General features: G+C 40.7%; 1 protein-coding gene across 50 annotated transcripts in view; it reads right to left on the bottom strand.

Annotated features, from left to right (window-relative positions):
* SOX6 (SRY-box transcription factor 6) overlaps positions 1 to 21617 on the bottom strand; it is a 443885-nt gene that overhangs the window by 81777 nt on the left and 340491 nt on the right. For all 50 annotated transcript variants that reach the window (XM_083589534.1, XM_083589547.1, XM_083589512.1 and 47 more), the window contains one exon: positions 13755 to 13834. In XM_083589534.1, coding sequence (XP_083445660.1) covers positions 13755 to 13834 — 80 coding nt within the window. The remainder of the gene's footprint in view (positions 1 to 13754; positions 13835 to 21617) is intronic.

Raw genomic sequence — 21617 nt, 5'->3', positions numbered from 1 at the left:
CTTGGGCCCACGACTGGCTGCACTCTTATATCCCATCTTAATTACTGAGAGGATCCAGAGGAGTGCTGTTAGTTGTCCCGCATGTCACAGACACCCAACTGGCCTCAACTAGAAGTTGGACATTTAGTGTTGCAGATCCCATGCTGTGGAACACCCTCCTAGCAGGGAAGTATTGAGCTGAGGGGGATTAAGTAGTAGGCTAGATGCAAGATCCTTCTAATCCCTGGATGCAATGTTAAAATATAAGACAGACTAGCTTCCTGTGTTGAGGTGATCACCTGGGTGATGGGCAATTAAGAGAACGAAGAAAAAGGGGTTCTGTGCAAGTTGGCAAATTGCTGGAGCCCCTCCCTCAACCCAGAGATAGTTAGAACAAACCCTGAGTTTAGAGTTCAAAGGGGCTGTGTTGTGACCCAGAAGTAAAGCAGCGAGCTTGAGAGATAGTCAGAGCAACCTTTGAGAGCAATGCTTGATTTCTATTTGAATCCAAGGCAGTGGCGGAGGAAGGGGGCAGGGGGCGGCCCACTCTGGGTGCCATCTCTGAGGGGGATGACAAGAAGGCACCCCACGGGGGGCTCACCTCGCCGTTCCTGGGCATGGCGGTGCAAGCCACTGCCATCGTACCACCGCAGCTGCATGCGGAGGATCCTCCGCTCATGGCTGCACCTTCTGCAGCCATCCGTACAGCGCTTGAGTGGTGCTGTTGGCAAACCACCCAGCGGCGCATGCGCTGTACATACGGCGCATGCGCACCGCCGCTACGTACATGCATGCGCGCTGCCGCCTGAGCACCGTACAGATGGCAGTGGGATCCCTCCACCGCCACTGCAGCCGCAAGCAGAGTATCCCGCCGTATGTACAGCACATGCATGCATGGTACATAGCGGCGTGCACACATGCGCCATACATATGGTGTGCGTGCATGCACCACCAGGAAGTTTGCCCCGCCCCCCACACCGGGGGCCAGTTCTTCTTCCTTCACCCCTGATCCAAGGCTGCAGCTATGGAAGAAACAAGACCCTTTTGGGGTGTTAATGCTACGAAGCCCTCCATTGTAGGCTCAGGTTGTTATAGATGTGTAAATAAGTCTCCCAAAGACAACACAGTCTCTACTGTGCCCCATTGCAAAAAGAAAAAGGAAACCTAGGTAAGCATCTGGAACCGTTGGAATCTTCTACTGCTCAAATACTGGGATGGTGTGAATTACAGTATTATGATATAGTGGTGTGTGTGTGTGTGTGTGTGTGTGTGTTAAGCCAAGGGTTCCATGGAACAGAAGAAATTGTGTGAAGCCACTCAAAGAAGAGAGATGAACTTAGAGTTCACATGGAGCTCAAAGTTTCTGAAGTCTGAGCAGCATGCAGTTACACATGGAAAGAGGCTGACCTCTTCTGTAATATAAATACAGAACAATATATATAGCAACATTCCCTCTCCATATATATATATATATATATATATAATCACTCCTGATGTCCAGAAAGCAATATTTCTTCTGTGTCCGAGTCAAAACAGTAAATTGGGAGTAGAAAGGAGAGAGAATTTTGCTATATTGAAAATGGAGCTCCTAAACTCAGAAGTGCAGCTCCCTCATGAAACCATCTTGAGGGTAAGGCAAAAACTCACACTGACTCTGTGGCTGCGCCTCACCTCATTTCACTCATATTTTTTTCAACAGACTGAGTGTTGCTCTGCTGAGAATATGATGCTAAACCACTTTTCCTGTCGAGTTTTTTAAACAGGGCCTCTGAGAAAGGGTTTGATACAACTCAATGACTGAAGTAATACCTTTGTCCATCTGAGCATTAAATGGCCCATTGAAATACAGCTTAGCTTGAAGGAATTTTTCAGTAAATGGTGGTTTCTAATTCCCCCCCCCCCAACTCTTCTCCCAGCTGACTAGATTCTGGCTTCAAAACTGCAGTTCAATCACTTTCAGCTGCCTCTCAGGTCAGGCCTTTAGCCAGTGTTAATTAAATATAACCCCTTTAGAATACTAGAGGTTAACCGAGAGCAACAAATTGGTCTTCAATACAGAATCTAGCACTATTCAAACAAAAGAGATTTGTGTGAGAGGCCTTCTTTGCTTATATTGTCCTTAATGCATTAAATATATAAGGGGGAGAACAAAGGATTATTTCTTTTCAGTTTGAACTGGTAAAAGCATTAAAACATATTTCCTGCTTTGCATATGATTTGTCTTTAAAAAATACACACCATAAAAGAAAAGTGCTGCAGCAGATAGTTTTGCAACTACAGCAGCACCATTCCAATTTGATAAAGTGAAACTGTAAAAAAAGAAAATCAATGCACCAGACTGACACTTTTCTTTCCTTATATTCCTCCCTGCAGTTGTTAGACGTTTACATTTTACGTATTTCATTTGTTTTGGTCTCTAGTCAGCATAGACTTTCATATACCTTCAACTGTACATAGTTAGAATTAGCTGTCTGTTCCATACACTTGGACTCAACGCCACGATTGAAAACTAACTGAAATTGTCTTTCTTTCTCTTCCTAATGATTTCAAATGAGTATTGTTGGCTTTTCGGAATGAATATTTGTTTAGCGCTCTGTTAAGAAAATTAAATAAAATGGGGGTGGGTTTTTTTGTTTTTATAATTGTCCATAGCTATCTGAAGATTAAGGTGAGCTGAAAGGTTTTATTTTAAATGCACAGCAATTAGCCTTGTCTCCATGAACATGACTTTACTGTAAATACTCCACCTTGACTATCCCTTTGTCCCAAGTTTCCTTGAAGAAAGCAACCAAGCGATAATTCAGCATTATTGCTGCTTCAGTGCCCTAATCGCTTAAAGAGCAGCAAAGACCCTATTGCTCACAGCCACAAGGCTACTACAGTCTCCTGGCCTAAGGCAGGCTTCACAACCCAGCAGCATCCAGATGTCAGGAGAAATATCCAGGTCCTGATGCAGCATGCCGCTCCATTCCAGTATGGCCTAACAGCTGTTTCAGCTGCTGGCATTCAACCTGCTGAATACACCGAGACTGTGGCAGACTAGGGAATAGAAATAGGGTGGAACTGAAATACTGAAATTGCCCCATTTCATGTGGGCATCACGAAAAAAGTTCTACGCAAAATGCTTACTAACTTCCATTCCTTCATATATATTCTGTATTTTTAATCCTTAGGTCTGATTGCTTGACCTGCCTACTTAGGAAAGCGATCCTGTTGCAAGGATATGATGTGGAGGCCGACAGACTGACCAGCAGACATGCAGAATCTCCAGCAATATTACCCATCACCATTGCTTTTAATTAAAAGGAATCCATTTTCACCAACTCTCAGCATGTTATCTTGTTAATCAAGCATGGCAAACTTCCTTTGCTTGAGTTACACAAAGAGATGGAGGACTGCAAAAACGGAAAAGGAAAGAATACACAGCACATAGAATTTGTAAAGCTCATAAGAAGATGGTGTTCTGTAGACGATGAACATTAAAACTATGCTGAACATCTGTCTTAGTTTGCGAGCTATCTTAAGAGCTTTAAAATTGCTAAGCACCTTTTCGTCCCCTAAAGGAACAAAGAAAAAAAAAGAAAAGTCTGTAATGGCATGAGAAAAGGAGGGGTCTAAAATATATCTGGGTAGGAAGTCAACCATTCTTTACACTGGCTCAGTTAGTGACCTTAGACAAGCCACCAATTTCCACAAATCTTTTATAAAATGGGTACAGTAATAACAATACTTATGCACCTTGCATAGGAGTTGCAACGAGGCCTAATACCGCGCTCGAAAAGTGCTGGATGAGAGTTGCTACCATAAATGAGTAGGAAGTGATCATTATTTGTATTTGTATCATAAATCCCGTTAAAGTTTGTAATCTTGTCCTTTGCTTTTTCACATGAGCCTTGACATTTTAACAAAATTCTTCTTGAAGGTTAAAATAAACACAGCCTCATACCAAGTGCTTGCTTATATTCACACCTTGTTATTGTTGCCTCTGCCTTCTCTCTCCTCCCTGCATTCCCCCCCCCCTCCTTCTGAGCTGAGATCATTCCAATCATTAAGTTCCTTGGGGCATAAATGCTTTTTATACTTAGGCAACTCTGTAAAAAGCAGACTCTAACTTTATTTTCCAACATAAACTTTAAAAAAGAGAAGGTGCGTGTAGGGGAAGTACTTGGGAGGTTGTAGCTGGGGAGAGGGAGATAACCCTCTTGTATATCCCCATCTTCATTATAACCCTTCAGACTTTATATGTTCTTGGATGGATTCACCCTTAGAAGGACTTGACTGCTTCTCTGCCCGGTGTTGCTTTTCCAGCCATGCTGCTGAGGCCCCAATCCACTCCCCAGTTATGAGCTCAGATCTCAGGTCATAACACCCATGATCTTAACCCAGCCTTGATTTTTTTTTAGTTTCAAAGTAGAATAAAAGAAGGGAAATTTCAAAGCAGAAAAAAAACAAAGAAAGGGGCAGGGGGGATGGGATTAAGGCTTTTAAAATTATAATGCATACAAAATCCAAAAGAGAAATCTGCACGCGTGCCAGTGTCCAATCCTAGTTCATAATATAGTTTGAAATTATTGGGTTATTTTCCATTTGCAGGAACTGAAGGACAGATAGGGATATTATAAATATATGCTGGCTCTACTGATCAGGAGAAGCTTTATCACTCAGCTGGGGCACTTCTGGGGAAAAGAGCCATTCTAGCATCCCATTCAATTAACATATCATTAAAAATAGCTTTTCCCTACTGAGGTTGCTGTGTTACCTGATAAGTAAACATATTATATGTAAAGTGTATACTATGTATGTATAGATTGTGTAAAAGAGTCTGTGTATAAAACAAGAATAAAAATCCTGAAACACTTTGGTTGGAAACTAGAAAATTGAATATTATAGCTATACAGTGGTACCTCTGGGTTAAGAACTTAATTCGTTCTGGAGGTCCGTTCTTAACCTGAAACTGTTCTTAACCTGAGGTACCACTTTAGCTAATGTGGCCACCCACTGTCGCCATGCTGCCGTCGTGCAATTTCTGTTCTCATCCTGAAGCAGTTCTTAACCCGAGGTACTATTTCTGGGTTAATGGAGTCTGTAACCTGAGGTGTCTGTAACCCGAGGTACCACTGTAGTCTTCAGCTGCATCAAAGCTTTCAAATAATTCCAATGTGCAAGTTATTTAACAGACTTTGCCTATAGAACATACACAGTATATGCTTGTCTAGTCAGAAGTAAACCCCACAAAGTTCAATGGGGCTTACTCCTAGATAAGTTTACATGGGATTGCAGCAACAGAACTGTTTGATATTTTCAAAACAGTAAAAGTCACACCTAAACATTGTCTAAGCTTTTTAGATTAAAATTTTCACTTCTGCTTATTAGAAACCTCAATGAGTTTCAACCATCAATGACGGAGTATAGATACAAGTGGCGAAATCTGCTTCTAGGGACTTTCTCTGCTGAAACATTCATTTCAGGGAGATCTGAATGAAAGTATGCCTTTGAAAGTTGTACCCTACTATTAGTACCTGTTTGTTTGTTTGTTACAATTAAGCACTGTATAAATTTTATTAAATAAGTAAAATAGATTTAAAAAACTTCTAAGCACATTAAAAACATATAAAATTGGAATTACCAAAAGACTTCTGGAGACACATCACAGATATCATAATGGAAATCACAGGGATAAAGTCCCACGTTGATCGTGTTTAAGTGGATTGAGGCAGATATTTCAAAGGGAACAAAATCTCTTACCGTATTTTTCGCTTCATTGGACGCACCGGACCATAGGACGCACCGGACCATAGGAGGGGGGGAACAGGGAAAAATTTTTTTTCTTGTTCTCCCCCTCTAAAACAAGGTGCGTTCAAGGTACATTCACCAGAGCTTGTGGGGCTGGCGGTGGGGGGAAGCACTGCTTTCCCCCACCGCCAGCCTCAAAGATCCCTGAAGCCTTTGGAGCGCAGCGCCCCGCTGCCCTGCAGAGGCTTTGCGCGCAGCCGTCCCCAAGCTAGAGCAGCGAGACAGAGGGCTCCGTCTCGCTGTTCTGGCTTGGGAACAGCCTTGCTAGCTTCTGCAGGACAGCGGGGTGAAGGCACCCCGCTGCCCTGGAGAGGCTGTGCGCACAGCCATCCCCAAGCTAGAGCAGCGAGACGGAGGGCTCCGCAGTGCTCCGTCTTCCTGTTCTGGCTTTGGGCTTAGCGGCGCAGCCTGCATTCGCTCTATAGGACGCACACACATTTCCCCTTAATTTTTGGAGGGGAAAATGTGCGTCCTATAGAACGAAAAATACGGTATATGGAATTTAATAATGACAAAAAAAAGCATCTTTGGGGGTAGGGTATGACAATGGTTAATGGCAGAATTGACATTCTCATTCATGTTTTTCTTTCTCCCCCCCCCCCTTTTCATAGCACCCCCTCCAAATTTCTTGCAGTTGTGGCAGCTGAACTCACTTCAGTGTTCACTTTTAGAGGCAACCATTTCCCCTCCAGAGTACCTGTGCTCACCACTTTGTTCTTGTACATTCCATGAACATGCCAGAACCAGAACCAGTGTAGTTCCCTCTCCCCCCAAGTAGTAGTGATTTCCTCCCCAGAATACCCTGGAATGCAATGTCTGGGACTTTCTGGGCGGGGGGGGGGGGGAGAGAAGCCACCAGAGGGAGCCACAAAAATTAGCTTCAATGCCACTAGCAGTGGCATAAACAATTGTTAAAACAGGAAATAAAAGAAAAGCGAGCATGAATACCTAAACAAATATAAGCCTTGTGCATAAATAATTACATGAATGTGATTTTTTTCTGATCATTTTAATAATGAAATTTCATGGCATTGAGACAGAATAAAATGTATTGCAGGCACCTATTAAGCACAATTAATTAAAGAAAACTCAAAACAGGAGTCCGCACTACCTAAATTACTGCACCCTCATTCCAGAAGCTGATTAAAGAAAAAAGTTTACACATTTAAACTATATTACTTCCCCACATAATCCTGGTAACTGTAGTGTGTATGCAGCATCAATTGCTGTTTCTTGCTCATCCTTCTATTCCCCTACCATCCCTTTGGCCCTTACCTTGTCCCTCGCCATATCCTTCTTCTTTGGGTTTATTGTAGGCAGAGAATGGTGCTGGGCAAAACACAGGTTGCCTTTAGGTGACCCTCTCTGGAAGCTTGCATATCATGCACATCAGGCATCCCCAAACTCAGCCCTCCAGCTGTTTTGGGACTACAACTCCCATCATCCCTATCTAACAGGACCAGTGGTCAGGGATGATGGGAGTTGTAGTCCCAAAACAGCTGGAGGGCCGAGTTTGGGGATGCCTGATGCACATTATACTGATGTACTTTCTCCTCCCACTCTTCCAGGAAGCTGAAACCAGTGTTCTGACCCAAAGTCAGTTCCCACTAATATTAATGAGAGCTAAACTACTCACAGTTAAATAATCCCATGGATTTCACTGGGATTTAAGCACAACTCATTTGCTTTGGATTGAGGCTAGGGACTCTATAGTGGCATACTGCCTGTCCAAAATACCCAAAAGTAAGTAAATTGCACCCCAAATCTATCTGTAATAGTCATTGAATTTGGCAGACTGATTCATGATTGCATTTTGCAGAGTTAATTTTGATGAAAAAATTCACTGTAACAGATCCGTGATAAGCAAATGCATTTGGCTAAAATAACAAAACAACACTACAAGAAAAATAAGGCCATTGAGAGCTTAGTAGTCTTTTGAGTGCTAGCTGGAAAGATTCTATGAGGCTAATGAAGACAGAATCTCTGCCTGTAACAATATTAAGTTTATTTTCTCTAGTGATTCGAAGAAGTGAGCAATCTGTCACTAATACACTGAGTTAAATTACTTGTCTTGTTGGAATTCCTGCTGACAGTCAGTCACTCACAGCGCTGACCTAAACATCTACCTGCTGACAAACAAATTGCAGTGTCAAACTTTGAAAAGGTAACTAGCTGGTTTTAATTTTGATTGGTCTTACTTGAATCTCTTGTGCATTCTTCCCTTTTCCTCCTCCACCCACCCTCTTCCCTCTCTCAAAATCCCCATTCTTTACTAGGCTGAAAATGAAAATAAAGGAAACTCCTGTTTAGCATTTGTGGGGGAAATTATTATTGCTGGCTGCATCAGAGAAATGTTATGTCAGATAAAACTGTTAAAGTGTGTCTAAGCAACATTAAGAGTGGCAGGCCCGCCAGTGACTGACTGGGTGAGTGAACACATTACCCAGACAGCATTGTAGGAATTAATTTTCTTCAATAAAGTGATTTTTAAGGCTCATATATTTCACAATCTAAACATATGTCACTGTTTCATAAACAAAATAAATGGATTAAAATAATACATTACCAATATGCTGACACATGGAGATATTTTAATTAGGAATACTTAAGCTGTGTGATATTTAACTGCTGTATTTGCTGAAGAGGAGCAGGCATAATTTCATAAGGCAAGAAGCCGGCAGAGCACTTTACACGGTGAGGGACTGAAGCGGGACCAAATAGCTCTCATTTTCGAAAGTAAGCCCACTGCGCAGCATCCTCCCAAACGTAAACTGTTTTAAGCTTACAGAAGAATACAAAGAACTGCATAAACTAAGGCAGGCCACGAAACCAACTTTTTCATTGGAGACAGGATGGGGGGTGGGAGGGAAAGAAGCAAGGAATATGTCTCAGACATGCCAGTTCTTGAGAATACTATTTCTTCATAAAAGGCAACACTTAACATCTTAGCTATTTCAGGGACATATTTACATGACTGTCACATCACAAGAGCCTCTTTCCTGCACATTCTTCTTGACTTTACTGTAAGGGCCAGCACAAAAATAGCTGAGGAAAGCAAATGTCAACCCCAGTCCTGAAATTTATATGTGTGAGAGAATTAGAATAAGTAGAAATGTAATATATTGTTTACTGTACTGAGTGCCCTCTGTTCTCTAAAGGTCAAAAGCATTGTAACCTTAGAGTTACAGTTTCTGATTGTTCCCAGGGTTAAATACATTATCAGAATTAATGGTTCAAACCCCCTCAACCTTCAGATATATGAGTATTCATGCCTCCATCTGCCAAACTGTTCAACTAAAAATAGCATTCTTTGGCCTTCATTCTGCTAATACTGCACCCCTGAGGCAGGCTCTGCAATGCTTCAGCAGTACTTTGGATCTTCACCCAGTGGTATAACAAAAGGTCATTACTTTGTGTAAGAAAAGGGGGGCTGGGGGAGGAGAAGAGCAACAGACTAAAGAAGCATACTGCATGGGTATTTTGTTGTTGTTGTTTAATTTAGTTGATGATAAAAACTTCAGTCTTCCAGCACACAGCTGCAACCATAGCTAAGACTTGCCAAGCCTCATTAATGTTATACGCGATAAACTTTGAAGGACAAATTATACAAGAAACATCAGGGGAAAGGTAGGAACCATAGGTTTGCTTGCTTGCTCTCACTTCTGTTACACTTTCTCTCTCTCTCTCTCTCTCTCTCTCTCTCTCTCTCTCTTCAGAAGATCACATTGTCTAGGAATAACTCCAGCTAACATAATTGCAATGCATTATCACTTTCAATAATTTACCAGTGGTTGTCATACAACTGTACCACTTCTTTATTTATTATTAACAATTTTTGTGTGTGTGTGTATTCTGGAACATTACCACTACTACTACTACTACTACTACTACTACTACTACTAATAATAATAATAATAATGTTATTATTTATACCCCGCCCATCTGGCTGGGCTTCCGCGGCCACTCTGGGCAGCTTACAGAATATATTAAAAATTGTAAAACATCAGGCATAAAAATTTCCCAATACAGGGCTGCCTTACTGGTTTTGCTATGGGGAATGGAAGGAGAAATGATGGGGGGGCCTCATAAAAGATTTCATACAGTGAAGCTTTCTAGGACAGATGTGTGTCTACTGAGCTGCCATGGGATTTCCCAGGAACAGAGTTGCTATGAGTCCACTGAAAGGCTGGGAAACAATCCCTGAAGACTTACATTCAGCTGCACACATGTACCCAGAGTAAAACTAATATAAATTCTACAAATTTAAAAAGTTTGTTTTTTATATATAAAAAATACAGTGGTAGAAAAATAGAGTGGTAGAGGGACTAGTATAGGAGGAGGACGAAAAGAAGAGAGGAAACACTAAATAATAGCACAAGCTGTATCACTGCTCCTTCTCTATCACTCTCATAAAAATCTGCCAATATGTATTAAGGAGGGTTGATTTAAACCATTATTTGTAAGCATGTTATGGTCCTTTCATAACCTCTTATATAAATGCACTGCTGCATCTGGGAAAGTATCTCATGTCAGAAAGGTAGCTAGAATGGAATCATGCAAGGTTGTACACATACCATGATTTTTCCACACATTTCATATAGATAAACACGGCTTCTGCAAGGACAAGCCATGCCTTACAAATGGACTTGGACTTTCAAAAATATTTCTCCAAAGACTCCTGAGTAAGCTTAACAGTCATGGAATATGAGAAGTGGCTCAGGAATTGGTTAAGCAGAGAGTAGGACTAAATGCAGAGGTCTCCAAATGGAGGGATGTAGAAAAGTGGAATTCCCCAAGGATTGGTATTGGGACCTGGGCTTTGAAACTTGTTCATAAATGGGATGTACAGTGAGGTAACCAAGTCTGCTGATGATGCTAAATTGTTCAGCATTGTTAAAACAAAAAGAGATTGAAAACAGCTCCAAAAGGACCTCTCCAAACTGAGTAAAATGGCAAGGGCAATTCAATGTGGACAAGTGTAATGTGATGCATGTTCATATATACACTCATGGGTCTGAACTGGCAGTGATTGACCAGGAAAGAGACCTTGAGATCCTAGTGAATAGTTCAATGAAAGTGTTGACCCAGCGTGTGGCGGCTGTGTAAAAGACAAATTCCATGCTAGGGATCACTAGTAAATGAATATCTTAATGCCATTATACAAATCTGTGGGGTGACCACATACTGTGTACAGTTCTCATCACATCACATCAAAATGAATATTGTAGAGTGTAAAAGGTTAAGAAAATGGCAACCAAATTGATGAAGGGGATAGAACAACTCACCTGGGATGTAAGGTTGCAGCCTTTGGAACTCTTAGTATAGGGGAAAGAAGAGTATGAGGTGACGTGATAGAAGTTTTAAAATTATGCAAGGCATGGAGAAAGTTTTTCTCCCCCGCTCATAACATTAGAACTCGTGGGGATCCAATGAAGCTGAATGTTGGAAGATTCAGGAGAGATAAGTACCATTTGTATGGAACTCTCACACACAAAAGCCAGTGATGGGCTAAAAGAAGACTGGACAAATTCATGAAGGACAAGGATCTCAATGGCTACTAGCCATGATGCCTGTTTGCTGCCTCCACAGTCGGAGGCAGTATGCTTTGAATACTGCACAAGGGAAGACTGTTCTTGTAGTCATGTCCTGCTTGCAGGTTTCCCCACAACCAAGCATCTGGTTGGCCACAGTGAGAACAGGACACTAGACTAGATGGCTATTGGCCTGATTTATCAGCTTCTTCTTATGTTCTTAAGCTCTTTGATTCTGAGAGTGAATGTGAAAATAACTATCAATGGTTCAGGAACACTTATAAAATGGTGTTTTTAAAAAGCTGATATTTTGCCATCTCTAAAGGTCCTAAGGTTTGAGAGACAGATTATGTAAGAGTCTCAATCAGGAATTTCACTATTGGGTTTGGTAGAACTTCTAGAAAATGGTCCAGATAATAGTGTTCTGAAGTACTTGTTGAAGTGCAAGCCTTTAGTTATTATCTGATCTCTTTAGCTTCTAAAAAAGCAATTAGATTATCTCTGAAATATGTAGGACACAGCCTCATGAGTAAGCCAACACATCATGTAAGTGATTTGTTTATTGGTAGTGTCATCTGTCTGTCAATGGAAATGTAAAATTTAAACAGAAACTTCGCAAGCACTGTGATAAAAAAATCTTTCAACAAAAAAACTGAAATGTGGGGGCAAATCTTAATATATATACTCTCATCCACTTTACTACTATGAGAACATGAAAGTAATTGTGTATCATGGATTGGTTGGACACAGAGAAATGGTGGGAGAAACCAGCTGGGGAACCCCCAGCAGAAGAAGGCTCAGAGCCAGGGGATTTGTGGTGGGACGAGGATGAGTGTTTGGAGGGAGAAGACTAGGAGAAGGTGTTGGCAGCTGAAGAGGAAACAGGGCTCAGTGAGCATGGGGAGTCTATGGCAGAGAGCAGAGGTTGAAGCTGCATCAGGAGAGTAGGATGGAGGAGGCCAAGAGGTGGAGATGAGTCAGGCTGGTAAAGAGGCACAGGTGTCTCTACCTCTAGCTGCAACAAGCTCCCCTATCTCAAACACCACTATCTCAACTTAAGCTAACAAGTTATCCAATTTCTTCAGTGGCATCTTCTCAACATAGGTGGGCAATCTCTATTGGGAGAGCCACAGTTCCCATCATCACTGACAACCGTCCATGTGGATTGAAGCTGTTGGAAGTTGTAGACCAACAACAGCTGGAGGGCAGCACATAGTTAGCCCTGACATAGGCAGCCTGCTTCTTCTTTTCAGCTCTTAGTTACCATATACTGTGGCCAAGTGGGGTGAGGGGGCCAAGTTCTAGGCACTGTTGTTGAAGAGTTTCCTGCTATGTGGCCTATTTGGCTGGCCATCCACATATGTAGCCTTATGTGACATCACCTGAAGAAGAACAGCTGACTATTAGCAGGTTTTAAAAATCCCCTTGCACCCCACAGAATGACTATTTCGTTGTGGCATAAATTACCCTGTTGCCTGCAAAAACGAATATCTGAATAAGCCTATTTGCCTCTGAGGTACCACAGCAATCTTTTGCTGCTAGAGACTTAACACTACTACTCTTTTGGCTGGTAATAGGTATAAGATATATTTGCCACATCATTTAAATGTCCAAGAGGTAAACCTCTAGCGCGATGACTAAACACACCCCCTTGTAAGCTTTTGACTGTTGCTTCATTATTTGACACTATTGTGCCTTTTCTTGGGGAATATTAAAAAGCTATATAATAAATTGGAGTGTAAATCATTTTCACACAACATTTAGTTCCCCCTATGACAAAAATAAATAAATGACCTAGCAAGGGACCAAACTCAGACTCCTGATGGCTGCTGGCATCCAACCAACTTAACGCATGGAAAGGCTGAGATTCCATAAATACAGAAGCTGCAAGTGTTCAGTTTATGAAACAGTCATCACCAAGCCCCAAAGAAAAAATATAATGCATTTATTCAGACACCCACTATGAGCAAAAACAGCTAAACAGGGCACACTTAGAAGTAGCTTAAGAAACATAAATGCTATTAATATATCTTCCAGTAAATAGTTACATACTTTTTCTTCCCCAGTCTCAAAGCAGAGAACATGTACAGAGTACAGAGCTTAGCACAAGTTAAGCACTTTTTAAAATCACTTTGGTTTTAATAGAAGAATCAAATAATACTTATCTGACCAAAATCAACTGGATTAAAAAGTGCTTAATTTAAGCAGGATCCTGCCCAAAATGTATTAACTTCATTGTTATAAAATACGAAGTTGGCTATATTTCCCAGCATCAAGGCTGACAGCATGCTGTTCTGTTTGCAGCATGTTAAGTACATAAGGTGTTAATCCTTCTGGGGCTGTGCTTAAAAAATTATTTAACATTCAAGCCATTACTTAGCATACAGCTGGTTAGCAGTTTTCCACTAAAGCATTGGCTTCAAGCCCACATATTTTTGTTCTGGCACATACCTGGAGCTGTAAAGGGCTGAGTCCAGAAGCAGCAGCAGCTGCCATTGTTGATGGAATGAACTGCACAGGATAGTTATCACCTGTCGAGAAGAACAATGCATACAGGTTTAGACAATGAGCAGAGAATAGCAGCAGACAAGTATGAACAGGGCCTGTGCTCCACAACACTGCTCTAAGCCTAAACATCTGCAAAAACAAAAGGGGGTTGCTGGGCACAGACTTGCAACTCTAACTTGGAACTTCTGCTCAGCAGATTGCTAGTAGGCAAACTGGCAAAACATAAAATGCAGTGCTTAGACCCAAGCATGCCGGCTCTTATTACGGATCACAAAGCATAGCTGCCTTGGAAAATAGTCGTTCATTTAAGATAGGTTTCAAGTGATAAAGCGACACAAAGTGCTATGTGCCCAGTCTTGTCAGATGCTGTGCATCTATTTCTCTAGATTTATAATAAATAATTGCTGCACTTCTTTGGGGTAACAGGTAAATTAGTGGACATGGTCTGATTTCAATAAATTGCTCTGAAGTAACCTTGATGGACATCCCATGCACAGAGAAACAAGAACAAAACAGCAGCAGATCCTGAGCTCTTTTCCTCCCATATCACAGGGGCAGTGAGAATGTGGTCAGACACACATATTCAGTGTGGATATGCAGTGCAAGGTGGCACTGAATTTGACCCAGAACTCAGCTCACAGCAAAGAAAGCACAATCTCTTTCAGGATCATCTTTCCCAAAACCACTGCAATCCCATTCCTGGTGTCTCACGCTTAGGTAGGACTATTTCAAGAGCACCCCTGTTACCAGTCTTCCTTTATCATTAATTTGTGATCTTCATGTATCCTTCAGGGTAAAAGGGAAAAGATGTGCCCAGCAATGTGCAGAAGAACCCTAGATAATTTCTCAACAAAATGAAAGCAAGACCTAATTATCTGCTTACTGTTCTTAAAGTAACCATCTCCCATGAAATCAAGGAACATGCAGAACACTGTGAATTAATTTTGTGACTACTCATGCATTATGGAGGGAATGAATTTTTGAAGCGGGGGGGGGGGGGCTCAAATGACTAAGAGCACAGCATTCCCTCAGCAAGCCCCCCTACCCCTGGTTCTCTGTCTCCTCTCCTACTCCACAAGCAGGAGAACAGCAGGAAGGAAGGCAGAGAAAGAGCATGCTCTCACTATACAAAAGTGTCTTTTCCCACCTGGGATTCAACTTCAAATCCCAGGATCCCCAGTGGATAAAAATGCTCTACATATTGGTTGGAACACGTATTGATTCAGCTGCCTCCATCTTCTCCTGGGTAAAGGTTGGGCTTCGGGGTTTTTTAAGAGCTGTGCATAAATGGCTTCTCAAAATTCGCCAGGCTATTTGTAGGTGGGGGAATTGAGAGGACTGGTTCACTCAATTTCTCCCGGGGCGGGGAGAAGTTCTCCAACCGTGTTTTAGGGGAGTTGCTCACAAGAAGCAGTGGTGGTAGCACAGCCTTTCCCCTTTGTTTATGCTGATGTAAATGCAGCAGCAACTTCATGGGCAGCCTGGCCATCATTCTGCACAATTCTATAGACCTAGTATTGTTCCAGGGCACAGTGGGGAAGACATGGTGGTTGACACGAAAAGAAGGTGCCGAACATTCAGGAAAAAAATGTTTCTGAGAAATTTCATCTCAGCCTGGATTCCCTACTTCACCTCTAAGATGGGTCAGTGCTCTGATCAAACAGTGAATTAGCCCCAAAGTCATCTCCCATATCTACTCCACATATTGGCAACAGAATACATTCACAAGTCACTGCTGAGCATTGAAAATAAGCTGTTTGGATAATCATACTTTAATTGCATAGATGGGTTTGCTCACATTAATATTTGTCAACACGCATTTCTAGCCTTGCTCCCTATCCTTTGCACTCCCTTTGTTTCCACCTCCACTGTTGAAATTTAGATTATGAGGTCATTGGGCCAGGGAACTGTCATTTTTGTCATGAGACTCTGTAAAGTACCATGTATATTGATGATGGAATATGGGTTGGAATACATCTATCAACATTTTACATCTTATATAAACAGTAAGCACTAGACACAAACCTACAGAATCCCTAATGTTTATAAGAATACAATCATAGGTACTACTGCAATTCCAGGATATTTATAAAATTACTGCTAAAATAAGAAGCCCAGAAAAAAAGAGACTGCTTGCTGCCTATGTGAATATGGTTACCTATATATGGTATCTTTTCAGATTATCACCACAACTAGGCAGTGTCTGTAGCCACACACACCCCCACGCCACTTTAGCACGCTTTTGCAAAGTAGAAAGCAGAATGGGAGAGGGGGAGGAGGGGAGGTTAAAAAATGAACTTGCAATTAAAAAAAAAAGACAGTGATTGATAAATTACACAATAACCATGCTTTAATAGAGTATCACTTCAGCTTCTTATTTAAAGTCAGTGTTATGTACTATCTCTAGGCTATGTTTTAATAAGCTGCTCCTCTGTACATTTTTTACATTTATAATAACCAAGCTGCTTTGCATCAACTCTATATTACATTTAGAATGTAATAAGGTAGGTGCGGTGTAGAAGGGATACAAAACAATGCAGTCAGGGAATGGCAAGTTTCCCCCTACACACATAACACCTCAATTCCCAAGCCTCCAAAATCCTCAAAAAGCACCCTCCCTCTGCTTACCACCCAAAGCGCCACAGGACTCAGATAAGCTCAGTGTAAATGTTAAGTTGCTTTCACTTTTTAAACAAATTGTGAAGTTCTAATCCACAATGTCTCTCTGCATCATATCCATAATACCTCATCAGACCATTGAGCACAGTATGTGCTTGTACACAGTCCACTAACAATTGGCTTCTGATTGCATATGGAGCACTGCTACAATGCCTTTGCTAACCTACATTGTGCTGGCGTCCTATGGAGTAACATTCATAAAATCTGATCTTATTTTCCCCCTTTCTATGAGGTTGATTTTAGTTTGCAGAGGGCTGATGTTGTTTTTTAAATAACTAAATTGCTTTCTTAAAGTATAAAACTCTTGTCTCTCTATGGTTAGATAATTCTGCTTATCTTCTTTGAAGGCTAAACAAAATTATCTGAATACAGAGTATCCTCATCAAAAAGTTAAATAATGTTCCTTTGGTAAACAGACTTTAAAAAAAAGAAGTCATCACAAAGATATTGAATAAATGATGCTTTAAATAGGAGAGAAATAAGCATTCAAGCACAAGCATGGGCTGCATTGCTGAACATTTCCAAGGCATTCTTTCTTTAAATATTATGAATTATTTATCCCCGTTCCATGCAGCAACCCTGTCACTATTTCCCCCTTTTGTAAATTCAAGAGTAGTTGCTTTATTTGTACTAAAACATTTTCCATGTCAAACATATTTTTTTTTGGGGGGGGGGGAAATCAAACCCTAAAAGAATTCCCTGTAGCACTCCTTTTTCACAGCTGTCATGCTTCCATGGCTATATATATACACACATACATACACATACACACACGCACCTACCTTAAAGTTAATTTATTAGTGTCTATACCACACCCTATAGTGTTCTCTGGATCACCTGCTGGCTATGGCTTTCCCTTTTACTTATGACATCCCCCCCCCCATTCCTATGTTTCTCTCTCCCCAACCCCCCAAATCATGAAGTGTCCCTTCTAGGATTAAATGGAAGCATTTTAAAGTGAACTGTATATGGTTAACGTAATCCTACTGCATTATATAATAGCATTATCCAGAGAACAAAGCATGACACTTCATACGAATGGAATGTTTTGCTGACAGGAGTAGAACTAAAGCAGGGACAGGTTCCTTGTGGGGAGAGGCAGGGGCCAGGAGCCGGGGACAAAGGAGAGAGATGGTGAAAGTTTTACATTTTTAATTGCAGAAGATGCATATTTCCACTTTTAATTTTCCAAGCACGCACACCACACACACACACAGACACATGCAAAATAGATCAAGGATCTTATTGGTAGCTGTCTTGGCAATCTATCACTCAACATGTTGTAGCAATTTTTTTCAAATTTGTTTCTGGATTTGGAATGCTTGCGTGAGGACCTATTCTTCTTTAATTTTATGAAGGTAGACAAAACAAGTCAGAACAGGTCCTTTGAAGGCATAGGTGTGTACTAGTCTTGATTACTGGGAGAATGGCTCAAGGAACGGGGTGGGGGGAACAAATCCCCAGTCATCCTTGTTTTGAAAACTACCCTTCTCAGCTCCCCGGCTTTGCCTATTTATATTGGTGCTTCTATTGTTTATATATACATAGGTGCTTATTAAGTCCCAGAATGATTTACCAACTTCTGTTTCAGATTTCAAACTGGCCAGCGCTCTTTAAACAATTGTGGGCAGCCGCAGCACATACTAGAAACATATTGTTCTAAATCCAGAGCAAAGCAGTGTTTCCTGGTTTTGAACATTAAGGGCTGCTCCATACATTTTCATTTTCCTACATGGAAGGCACCTTTCATTCTCTGAAACAGTTGGAAATTCGTGTATAGACCATGACTTCCGATGATTCTACACAAATGTTTGTTGCTCTGTGTGCGCAGGTCAAGAAGTCCAATTGACCACAGCTGTTCGCTACATACTCAACCACTTTGAAAACTGATCAGTTTCCCTTCCAGTGTATTTGACAAAACAATGTTAATGCTAATTAATGTAAATTGCTAAAGAATTGCACAACCCTTCCTAGAATAAAAAGCAAGGGATTTGATCTATAGCTCTCGGTGCTTTATAGCTTGCTTCTGACACAATAAAAATAACAGTATAATAGAGTTGTTAGCTCAGATCTAGTCTTGCAAAAAGAACATCCAAGATGGCAAATCTGAGTTATGCAGATGTTCTGATTTAACCATTTTTGTAGTTAATTCTTATGCACATCCTTTAATCAGGAAGTGAAGGACACCTTTTCTAAACTAAGCAAAACAAGGCCTCAAAATAAAAAGTATGGCAACATAAAATGCCTTGGTTTTTGTTTTGCTTTTGACATATAATCTGAACAACTGAAACTATTAATAATGTTAAGACTGTGTATGTCAAGAACCCTGCAGGATCGTACCAAAGTTCTGTCTAGTCCTGTATCCTGTTTCCACAGCAGCTAGCCAGATGCAGCTAGGAAGCCCATAAGCAGAATATGAGCACAACAACATTCTCCTGCTACTTTCCCTTAGTCACAGCATGGCACAAAAGAAAGAGGCTATGGGAGTAGGGAGGACCCTAAATCATGATAATAGCCACTTCTGGATCTTGAACATTACAAGTATAAATTCACAAAAACAACATAGCTATAGGACATCACCTGCATTACCTAAGAAATCCTCACAACAACTATGTAAAGTAGATCAATGTTATTATCTGCATATAGCAGAGAAAACAGTTCACAGTGAGAAATAGTGGTTTGCCTAAGGAAACTAGTGAGCTCATAAATTAGATGAGATTTGAATCAGGGACTTGCTGGCTCACTGCTCACTTTCTTAGCCATAACACTTAGACCAGCTTTCATAGTTCCTACCCACTAACATTTCCCCCATGCTTGACTAAATTAACAGTCATCTAGCATGTCTTCATATTTGCCAAAGATCTCAAACCATTCATAGTACTTTTTCACGATATGAAGGAGTCAAAGTAATCAAGAGTAATTGCTTGATCCATGCAAATAATTGTTGGCTTTGTAATAGCTCTGCTTTATGTATCTAATTTAAATATGGTCCAACTTCTATAGTAGGGTGTCCTGAGAGAATTGTCAAGTGTATGTGGGTCAGCAGACAACAGTAATTTGAGTTACACAGCATCTTAAAGTTTTAATTAATCTCGTATATGCTATATATACCAAAAGGAGTACCTATAAAAATTAATTAGGTGATCTATGCAGCCCAGATTTCTCAATTAGTACTTGCTTGCTGGAAAATTATATTATACAATCTTGAGAAGTATGTTAGCTAATTTTAAGAATTCTGTTATCACATTCATGATTGATATTTGCTAGCTTGGGACCCTGTAATCTCTAATAGCTGTGACACAAGGGAGGAGGTAGAATACATTGTTGGCATACAGAAGGTCCCAGCTTCAGTCCCTGATCTCTCCCATTTTTGTTTTTTTAAGGCTCAGATACATGTGACATGAAAGATTCCTTCCTGAGGGAGTATATAGCGTTGCGTTCTTCTGATCATTCCATCAGTGCAAGAATTTCGGCTTGCAGGACAGAATGATCTCCCCTCTCCTGCCCCTTGCTGTTTCTGGTGTTCTCCTGACCCCTCCTGAATCAATTGCTGGGACGTGGGGGAGGGGAGGAAGGCAAGCCCTGTGGTGCAAGTGTAGTCTTTGCTCAGGGCAGTAATGGGACCTGTTAGCAGAACGCCTCCTTGAGCCCCTAGAGATAAGGAGTGTGACCCAGCAAAAGGCTACTTCTTGTGTCCCATGTAGGTGACTCAACTTGCACTGTCCAAAAAAGTCAAGGCTAGAAGGAAATATGAGAGGCATGCACAAACCTGTGACTCCCTGTAATGCCCTTGCATGATGCCTGATGTGCAAACCTGGAGGGGAGAGAACTACATCTAAAACATCCCTTAAAATGACACCTACAAGCAGGGACTGTGCCAGTTTTCTTATCTTCTTATATAGCTTGGTTGTTCACATTGACAATAGTTAGACTGGCTTCAACATGTTTAGTACATAAAAGGACAATGTTTCTCATTCACATGAGGACATCATCATTTCACAGATTAATTGGGGGAAGTTAAGGCAAAGTATGTATCCCAGATCACAAATCAGTCAATGACTGAGTGGAGGGCTAGATTCTAGCCATTCCAGTCCAATTCTGACACTTAGCATCTAAAAATCCATTTTCCATAAATGTATTTTTAAGAAACTACCAAGACAGAGCAGAGCGGAACAAATGGAAATAATTTCTGCAGTGTTATTTGGCACAATATCTTACTAAACTTACTTGAAAAGAGTTTATGTTTAACTTGGATTACATTTAATATGCAGTTTACATTCTAAAACATACGGTTTTGTTTCAGAACCGATCCCACCTTTTTCTGAAAGCCACTGCAACATTCCCATTAACAGCAGTAGCAGATTCCAAATGAAAATTTTGCATCTAACATTCAAAGGAAATGCTGTAACCATTTTGTTGTTTAATATTAATTAGAGGGGGTGAGATTAATTAGAAAAATAAAGATGCTGCTTCTGGCTGAGATGTAGGTTTACAAGGAATATACACATGAAAATAAGGTTGATTTTTATTTACTTAAATATCTCCTTACCCTGAGTTTCTTTGCTAATGTGGCTTTAAACATTTAAAGTCCTGTTTACAAGGAGACTCTGAAAGTAGCTTCAAACCATTATATCCCTAATTGAATTCCCCAGGAGCACAGTAAACTCAAAGGAATAAAGAAAGAAATCATAATATTTGCTGAATCATCTCCAAACATCTCTCACTGCGAAGTTGCATGACCTGTTACAAGCCTGAATTGATGATTGTAGCTGAACTGCTGAAACCTCTGTTATTTAGATGGAAATCATATAAATTGCTGCCCAATTGAAATACACAAATTAAATCATACCTACCTTTACTTTTTATCTCTAATTATAAAGATGGCTTGCACAAAACACTAGTATGTGTATATGTATATTCTGATGATAAAAGGGCCTTAAAAAGATATATATGTAACCTCATAAAGAGCCAGGCTACTCTCACAAATTGGCAGAGAAGAAAGTCAATAAATTCAAAGGAAATAATTTTGTGGTATACAGAAGTAAAATAAATATGGCCCCGAGAAGCCAATTCCCTGGTTCTCTCTGGAATAAGTTTTCATCTAGACTTGCAAAAGAAATCCACATA

Source organism: Podarcis filfolensis (assembly GCF_964270895.1).
Source record: "Podarcis filfolensis genome assembly, chromosome: 1".
In the NCBI taxonomy this organism is placed as follows: Eukaryota; Metazoa; Chordata; class Lepidosauria; order Squamata; family Lacertidae; genus Podarcis; species Podarcis filfolensis.
This window is presented reverse-complemented; position numbering and strand designations above follow the sequence as displayed.